This window comes from Alligator sinensis, unplaced genomic scaffold, assembly GCF_000455745.1.
Source record: "Alligator sinensis unplaced genomic scaffold, ASM45574v1 scaffold215_2, whole genome shotgun sequence".
NCBI classification, from domain to species: Eukaryota; Metazoa; Chordata; order Crocodylia; family Alligatoridae; genus Alligator; species Alligator sinensis.
Genome location: NW_005842400.1, coordinates 1,312,510 through 1,321,596, shown reverse-complemented (window position 1 = coordinate 1,321,596; position 9,087 = coordinate 1,312,510). Strand labels below are relative to the sequence as shown.

The following is a 9,087-nucleotide window of genomic DNA, read 5'->3' as shown; positions in this document are numbered from 1 at the left end:
GCTCTAAAAATAGCTCCGGGTGCGTGTGCGCACTGCACCCGCCCCGCGCCCCGAGGGGGGCAGCTGTGACGCCGGGAAAACTCTCAATAACATACAAATTACTCATGGAGCAAATTAACTGTGTGTGTGAAGGGCCGAGCCACAGGCAGAGCCATGGAAGATCCCCCTGGCACACTGGAGGGGTAAAAGGTTAGCCCCTATGCTGGCACCCCAGCCTGGCTTTCTTCTGCTTCATCCACCTTGCCTCCCCCCAGGTATTTCGGCTGTGCCGGGACTGCCGGATCCGACCCCCTCCCCTAAGGCAGTGGTTCTCAACCTTTTTTGTACCGGGACCCATTTGTAAACATCAATGGCTGGTGCCCCCAGGGCCGGATACAGGCATGGGCGAACCGGGTGGGTACCCAGGGCCTGGACAGAAAGGGGGCCTGAAAATGGTGATTATTATCATTGTTGTTGTTGTTGTTGTTGTTATTATCATGATCATTATCTCTGTCAAAGGGGGGTGCAATACTAAAAGTTTGCCCGGGGCCACCAGGAGTCTAGGTATGGTGCTGAGTGCCCCTCACTCCTGCCTCCTGCCCTACACACTGGTGGGTGTGGGGGGCATAGGGGGGCCCCAAGCAGCCCCTTGCTAGCAAGGGAAAACCCCCAGTTTCCCACATTTTTCTCCTTTTAAAGGAGAATCCATTTTTAAAGGTTGTTCACAACCCTTCCATAGATTCTTGTAACCCACTTTTGGGTCACAACCCACAGGTTGAGAAATGCTGCCCTACGGGGTCGTTGGCTTTTCCATTCACATCTTCTTCTTTACCTCCGGTCCCAAAAGGGCTGTCTGGTTTTCTGAAGCACCGGGACAGCTGTCGGGTTTCAGCCCCAAAGTGGCTGTGTTTCTGTGACAGGTGAAAGGATCTTTCCATAAACAGCAGAGGCCTAGGAGCCAGTTTGCAGGAGACTTTGAGATGTGTTGATAAAAGTTGCTAGCTGCAGTGGGAAACGTTTGTCAACAGAGGCCACAGAACTCTCAAGCTTGTTTCCTCTTCTAAGGGAGAACACAGCAGGGAGGGCGGAAGAATGACAATACCAGTATACCACTAGACGAGCATACGTGCTGCATTTTTAACAGCCACCACAGTACCTCCAGTGAAGTGTCAGTCGGAAGTGTGAGGACCTGTGGGCTGTCCCCTTAAATCTGTATCAGGAAGTCAGCAGGGAAAGGTTCTCGGGGGGCAGAAGCTCAACGCCAAAGTAAAGAAAGTCACTTTGGGGTTAATAAAGTGCTTTCTTTCATGTTCCCAGTGAGAAGACAACTACTCAGTGTCACATGACAATTGTTGTATCTTGTCCCACACAAACACTGGCAGGGAGGGTTGCTAGGCTCTGAATCCCGCTTACACAAGCTGTGAAAAACAAGGAAATAGGAGCACTTCAGGCTTTGGATGCTTCCCACCCACACTCCACTCATCAGTTCCCCTTAACTCGCATACCCCCTACTACCACCCACAGCTGCCCTCCTCCGCCGTGTGAGCAACATCTATTATCCAAGGAGCACAGACCCACTTCTGCAGTGGGGGAGTGTTTCCCTTTGATATTCCCTTACTGCAAATGGAGATTCCTTCTGGAACTGAAAGGAGTTTGTCCTGAGGCCTGGCTTTGCTTACAGCAAAGGTCACTGCCCTACTGTAGAGATGCTACTAGAAGTAGATGCTACTAGCAGTGTTTTTACTGGTGCATGTGGCACCTTCCTCCCGAACCCACCCCCTCTTAGAGATGCTTCCAACGGAGGCGGGTAGCATTTAGCATCAGGTGCTAGAACTGGTTCAAGTCTCTGAAGTTCTCTGTTGGACCTCGGTTTAAGCCATCTCATTAGCAACAGAGGGGACAGGCTCTTCACTGGTATAAAACAGGCATCCTTCTTTTGCAGTCCAGCATGCTGAGCTGATTCACACAAGCAGAGAGTCCAGCTGACAGGCATGATATTCAGAGGTGTTGATGGCTGGCACGAACAGGTGAAATCGGTGGGAAGTACAGTTGATGATTGCATTTGAATATAAGGCCCCAGAGCTCTTCCTGGTAGCTATGCCAGGAGGGGAAGGACACCTGCACTAGCCCAGTTCCTTGTGCTAGATCTTAAGCAGGGTTGGAGCTGAGCACTGATCAAACCAGTGCTCCCTGCTCAGTGTCCTGTTTACCAGTCTTACATGGCAAGTGGCAGACCATCACTGTGCTATCTATGTGCCTTTAGCTGCCAGGACATCTCTCTTCTCTCCCCATAGAATCGTAGAAAATGACATCTGAATTGTAACATCCCCCCACACCTCCCCAGTGGGAAAGCCAAGTGAGATTTCTGTCAGATCTTCAGTAATTGAAATCTCTGCCCTTTGTGTGGGTTAAAAATCACATCCCTAATAGCTGCCCTGACTGGAGATAGCTCATATTTATTTTAAACTACAGGGAATGGCAGGGACTGAATGGGCAGCAAGGTGGACATAGTGTAGTGTGTTGACCACACATGTGGGCACCGTGTCAGGGAGTCTAATGCCCATGATACACCAGATCTCTGGTTCCTTTCCTGAGGGATCTCAACTTTCATATCAAACCCATGTTTCTCAAAGGACTGGAGGGCAGTTCTTTCCCTATTCTCAGCAGTAGCTCTAAGAGGGCTTCTTTCTGCTTGGGACATTGGAACAGACCTTCCTCCCTCCAGCAAACCAGGTAGCCCAGGTGACTGTTCTAGTGAATTTGAAGTGAAGAGGCCTTTCACATGGGACAGAGGCAGAGAGATCCTAGCCAAGTGTTCCTGTGCTGAGCTGAAATGGCTTTAAGCTAGTGGAGGATCTATTTTTTCCATGCAGCAACCATTTTGGTTTTTGTCTTGCTTACTGGCCTCCTGCCCCCTGTGTGACCTCTCCCCACATCCAGGTAGTCAATTATTCCACTGTGTGAGCTCCTGGCTTCACCCACTGCTGTGCCCAAGTCACCCTTTCCGTGGTCTCCATCCATTTGCTTCCTGCCACTTGTTGCATCAGATTCAGTTCCTTGCCCTTGTGTCCAAGACCTGGCACACCCTACCCCATTTCCAAGTCTGCTGTAATTTTCCGTACTCCATTTTTGTTCGGTATTCTTTTCCCCAAACCTCTTACCCTGGAAGCTTGTTGCTATAGCACTAGAAACAGGCTGTTTGATTATAATCACGGTTGCATCCTTTCCTGCCAAGTAATAGTGAGAGAATTACCAGCCCCAGGGGGGGTGCAGCCTTGGTGACCTGTCCTCTCCCTGTGCCGAGTCATGGTGAAATGGCTTTTCTCCCTCCCACACACCTCTTCCCTCTAGCCCCTTGTTTCTGTTCTTTCCCCTATTCCCCACATGTTTGATTAATTTGACAATAGACCCTGGAGCCTTTGCCACTTGCTATTTCCATACCTGTCCTTGGGGCAGAGGTAAGGAAAGGGCGGTGGGTTTGGGGGAATGAGATGGTTCTCACATAGGCCCCTCAGCTCGAGGTCCTATCACCTTTGGGTACTGAGAATAAGAGTTGTCCAAACTGGTGGCTCCATGGTTCCACAGTGGTCACACTGTCCCTGGCAGGGGACGTAGAGATATGTAGGAATGTATGACGGGTACAGGCATATCTGGGCTCACACCAGCTGCAGTCATCTCTGAGGTGGAAGGTACCTGCTGTTTAACAGGGCACAGGAATGCTTTGTGGACATTTAGGCTAGGTAGTGAGACTACCACTGCACGTCCCATTGGAAAGCTGACTGGCACTTCTGTCTGAAGGATGGCATGAGCACGCTGGCATGAGGGATCTGTGGCTTACTTTCTGCAGGCATGAGGGGAAGCTCTGGGCTTATTCTGGCTCCCAAGAGTTCTTGCCTGCCACAGGGCGGTCAGGCATGCATGGGACAGGTGCCCTGTTCTTGACTTGCCCAGGGAGTTATTCCCAGCTCAAACCTGCCTTCTCTCATCCCTTGTTGCAGCAATGGGAACCACTGGGGCAGTGTCCTACATACTGTAGTGCCAGGGCTCTGGCTGTCTGGGTTTTGGAGGTTCAGGGTCAGTGCCTTATGCCCCTCTACCTCCGTGGGGTTGGGCTTCATAAACTTTGGGCTTCTTTCTAAGCCCCCAGCCCTTGGGTTGTTGCCCAGCTTAGTCACTCTTGTTGTTAACATCATGCCCAGGCATGTTTCAGCAAAGAAACAGGAGCAAGCAGCTCTTTCTCTTCCTTGCTTCCCTTGCCTAATCCCTGGCTCCCATTCTGAGGGGAGGAGGCAGCATCCACCCACAACCCCTTCAGGGCATATGGCTTAGAAAGAAACTGGATGGGGTTCAGAGGACACGAGTCGGAAAGGGCCATCGGCGGGTGGTGACTGTTCTGTGGCGACATGGCAAATTCTGGATGTATTTGAGTCAAAGCTTATAAGGTTTCATCGTCCACGTGCCTTCCCCCTTTGCCTTCCCCACGCATTCACATCTCTTAGGACCCTGGAGCCCCTGTGCCTACAAGTGCATACTGGCTGGGGCAGCCTGTTTTAGACTGGCCCGGTTCTGAAGTGCCACCAAACTCCACTCTCAGCCCCCTGGCACCTTGGCTTTCAGTGGATCCAGGGCCCCTGCTGACATTTGCAAAATTGCCCTTTCACACCTTCTCAGCCACAAGAAGAATCTTGTAGTGCAGGTCTGTAGTTTCCATCCTCGCTGTGGCTTTGGCTGAAGGAAAGGAAATGCAGCCAGTGTGCACAGTCGATGCCCAGAGGAGAGCAGCATGCGCTGTGGCAGGGTTCTCAGCCTTGCTCTCCTGCTCCACTCCTCCATCCTAGGCAAAGCAACACACATGGGTTCACCACCAGACCCCTCCACTTACAATGAGGGCTCGCAGTGCCAATCTGCCTGGCCCAGGGACCCCAGCCCTTCCCCTCCCACTTGTCAGCAGGGATTCTGCTGTGTTGACAAAGCTCCAGCTCCCAGCCCAGGACCCAGGGAGGGCAGTTAAGGGGGCTAAAATCTGTCCCAAGCCTACAGGATGCTGAGTCAGGCAGCACCACAGACAGGGAAGGATCTCTGGCTTGGCATGAGATGATATGGGGAGGATGGAGGGGGGAGTTCAGTCCCTAAAGAGCAGAGTCTCCTGTGCTTTCTAGTTTGCCACTCCCTGGTATCCAAACAGCTCTTCCGCTCCCTCCCTGCTGAGCTGTGTCCTGTTTGTCTGTGCTGGTTTTACTTTCCCTTTTGCGTCCTTTCCAGGCCCTGCTGTTTCAGGGGCACACCCTCCTGCTGCTGCCCTCCCCTTGATGTTTCCTGTCTGTTAGCAAAGCTTGGCTCTGCTGTGTTTTCCCAGAGCAGCCTGGTCTGGGAAGACCTCAAGGGAGACCCACAGGGATAGGACAGGTGGGAGCTTGCAGTGGGGGCCCAGTTAGGGCTCCAGCTGCCACTGGCCATTTGAGGGGGATGAAGGATGGGAAGGAATTCTGCATTTTAGCGGTGCGTGTGTGGGACCAGTAATTTGGAGCTGTGTCCCTGACATCCACGCAGCCATGATGGTGGGACCAGGAGGTTTGTGCTCCAGCCGTGGCAGGCTGAAGTGAGGGACGGTGAGGAGGGATACGGGAAGAACGCTGTCTGCCCCTCACCACCGCCGAGGGGCTCTGTAGCATGAAATGAACAGGGGGGGCTCAGAATGACTGTGATGTCTCTCTGGCCTGGTTGCAGGGTCCACATTTGAGGAGTGTGACTGCCAAAGAACATGGCTGCAGACAGCTTATCAAGCAAAGCCCTGAAGGTAAGAGTGGGTCAGCAAGTGTCTCTGCCTGCCTCCTTTGCCTTATCCTTCCCTTGCTTCCATCTTACTCTGTTGTTTTCCTCTCTTCTCCCTTCATCTGTCCCCACTCCTAAAGCTACAGGCTTGGACAGGGCAGTCCAAGTCATCAAGTGTTGTCCCCTCCAGTCACAGGTAACCACATAATAGACATTAAGTCCCAAAGGGACAAAAACGCCCACTCTGGCCCTGCCTTACAAAGCACTGCCTAATGAATTTAAAATCTCGAGTAGAAAACCCAGGCAGCATGCTAGAGAAAGAGAGCAGGGGAGATGAGGGTAACCCTAAAGCCTGGGTGCAGTGCAATGGCAGGGAACTGGTAAGGTGAAATAGGCCCAGAGGATCCTAGGAAATGGACTGTGCTTCACCTGAAACAAGAAGGCTAGGAGTCCCGACAGTCTCTGCTGATCTGACCTAGGGGGAAATTGCCTTCCCAACCCCAGTTCTGGCACTTGACCTTGACCTTAAGTGTGTGAGCAAAACCCACCAGGCCCCTGAGGTTCCTCAGTACCACTAGGAGCACAAGTACACAGCTGGCAGGATGCCTTCTCTGACTGGGGCCAACACTCAGTGCTAGCAGGAAAGGCAAAGGCATCCTATTTTGTCACCTGCTCCTCTTCTCCATCCTTTCCTGCTCCCTTCTTGACCCTCTGCCTCTGTCCTGTTTTCCCTTCTGTGCCTTCACCACCCCACTGCTCTCTTCTCCCGCCCAGATCAAGCGTGAGATGGGCGAGAACACACCCCTGTTGTCGGATGAGGAGCTGATGGGGTTGTCAGTGCGGGAGCTGAACCACCACCTACGGGGCCTCTCCAAGGAAGAGGTGGCGCGCCTAAAGCAGCGCCGGCGTACACTGAAGAACCGCGGCTATGCAGCCAGCTGCCGGGTTAAGCGTGTCTGTCAGAAGGAGGAGCTGCAGAAGCAGAAGATGGAGCTGGAGTGGGAGGTGGACAAGTTGGCCCGCGAGAATGCTGCCATGCGCCTTGAGCTGGACACCCTGCGAGGCAAGTACGAGGCCCTGCAGGGCTTTGCCCGCACCGTCGCTGCCCATGGCCCAGCTGCCAAGGTGGCCCCTGCAAGCGTCATCACCATCGTCAAATCCAGTACCAACCAGGCCACATGCTCCTAGTGCCTGCCTGCCCTGCCGTGAATTGAGTCCTCTCTCCATGGCTGGGCCCAGCTCTCTACCTAGAATGGACTGCAGCTGCACTGGCTCCTCCCCCAGCCCCTCCCAGAGCCAGAATCAACTTGAAGACCCCCAGAACCCTCAGCCCTCATTTCTCCTCTTCCCCGTCCCCTCCTCCACCTGCCTTAGACCATGTGGTGGCTTAGGCCTGTCCCCCACAGGTGAATCCTTGAGTTCCCCCCTGCCAAACCCACACACACTTGTCTTATGTTAAAAAGTCCCCTCTTTCCTTTCCCTGCCCTTGTCCCTCCTGGCTTTAGAAGTGGGGAAAACCCTCTCACTTCTCCCTGTCAGGGGCACAGCATCTTTGTATGCCTGGCACCAAGGCTTGTGTAGGAAGAAAGAGAGAGGGAGAACTGGGAGCCATCTTAATGGCTTATTCTGCTTAATAGAGCACGGTGCAGGGATTGGAACATCCGTCCAGAGACTTACCAAGAGCTGCTGTGACCTCCCAGTCTTATAGTCCACAGCCCTCCCTGCTCTCTCCTGCATCAACTACATTTCAGCTCTCCCTACCAGTGGCCCTGGGCAGCAGTGTAATGCCCAGGACAGTGCCGGCTGCCACGATGCTGATAGTCGCGATGCAATCAGCCATCACTGTGGCTCTGATTATTTTTGCACCCCCCTAACAGAGGCAGCACCCAGTCATCTCCCCCCCGACTCCTGTTTAGTTACCCTACTGCTCTCTGTGTTTTTCCAGGAAGAGCTTGAAATGCCCTGTACCAGAAGAGGAAAGAACAGAGGCTCCCCCAGGGGGTTAAGCAGAAGTTCCAGGGAGTGGGAAGTAATCAGAGGAACTAGGCAGTGCATGGGGGAAAGAGGGTCATGTTCAATAGAGAGAGGAAGGTGAATGCAGGATGATGTGTAAAAGGGAGAACAGGTCTCTGTGGCAGCTGTTTAGATCAGGTCAGAATGTGGCACTTAAACATGTACTAGACACCATGGGAATTACCACACTCAAGCCATTGATTCAGCTGCAGGGGTGACTATAACATGGGATGGAGTTATGGAAATCTCCCTCCAGTGCTATCGCAGTGAAGTTAAATTTCTAAGATCTCCTGTCTGGAAGAGAACTACCGGTAGCTTTAGAATGAATGAGACCTGGGTAGTGGAAGGGGGTGGGAGGAAGAGAGAAAGGGAATGTAGAGCAATAGAAAGAGAACAAAGTATGTGAGACAGATGGACAGAGGAGGAGTGGCAGGGGAGGACCTGGATGAGGAATGCATCTGAATGAGGGGAGTTGGGGCTGGAGAACGTTTTGGTTGCATTTTGTGACCACGGAAATCAAAAGATGCAAAAATGTAGAGAGGAATTTGAGGCAAGTGGAAGTGGGGGGTGCAACACACATGGTACCCCCTGGAATTCAGGTAGGGAACTAGGGAGCCAGCCCAAATCCCAAACCTACTACCGAGATGAGCCAATCAGAAGGAAGCTGTTATCTATCTGGCATTTGCTGAGCTAGATAAATCATACAGAAGCTGTAACTTCCCGAGCAGGCAGGTGGGTCTGGTAAGCAGTTGATGGGTTGAAATATCCTCTTTGATTCTCTAACTTGAAAGACAGGGTTTCATTTTGGGGAGAGGAAGGAGAGGGGCATGTTTTTGTGTCCCTAAACACACACATCCCTCACCTTTTCCTGGCTGCAGTATCATTTCAGCCGTGGCATAGCGAGTCTCATTGAAAAAATAGAAAAAGCATCTGGCCGGAAGTAAACACAGCTGTCGTGGAGATAAGGCTATTACTGATGTTACATTGCACTTGAATGTCCCTGTGGAGACTGGCACCACCTTGTTCCAGGCACTGTACAAACCCATATTGAGGTGGTTCCTGCCCCAGAGCTTGCAGTTTAGACTGGCAGTGGTTGGGAAGGGAAAGGGAGGCATTGGGAGGTGACGTGACTCGCTCATGATCACAAATCATGGGAGTGGCAGAGCCAAGAATAGAAGCCAAGCCTTCTGCCTCCACACCCAGCACCCTTTTCATGAGCTAAGGAAAGCACAAAGGCTGAGAGCCCAGCTCATGGCTTGAGAGCAAGGACTATTTCTCCAGTCACAGGCACCTTTTCCAATCCCTCCCCCTGATGGCCACTGT

At 52.4% G+C, this 9,087-nt stretch overlaps 1 protein-coding gene across 8 annotated transcripts in view; it reads left to right on the top strand.

Moving 5' to 3' along the window:
• Positions 1-8,209, top strand: part of MAFF (MAF bZIP transcription factor F) — an 8,446-nt gene extending 237 nt beyond the window's left edge. Inside the window, exons 1-4 of one of the 8 annotated variants that reach the window (XM_025211321.1) lie at positions 10-189; positions 1,922-2,006; positions 5,707-5,776; positions 6,526-8,209. In XM_025211321.1, coding sequence (XP_025067106.1) covers positions 5,741-5,776; positions 6,526-6,939 — 450 coding nt within the window. In that variant the 5' untranslated portion in view covers positions 10-189; positions 1,922-2,006; positions 5,707-5,740 and the 3' untranslated portion in view covers positions 6,940-8,209. Of the gene's footprint in view, positions 1-9; positions 255-316; positions 435-1,921; positions 2,007-5,362; positions 5,386-5,706; positions 5,777-6,525 lie in introns of those variants that run through there. The other 7 variants (XM_006029858.3, XM_014522829.2, XM_025211323.1 and 4 more) reach the window with 7 other exon arrangements.
• The last annotated feature ends 878 nt before the right edge of the window (positions 8,210-9,087 follow it).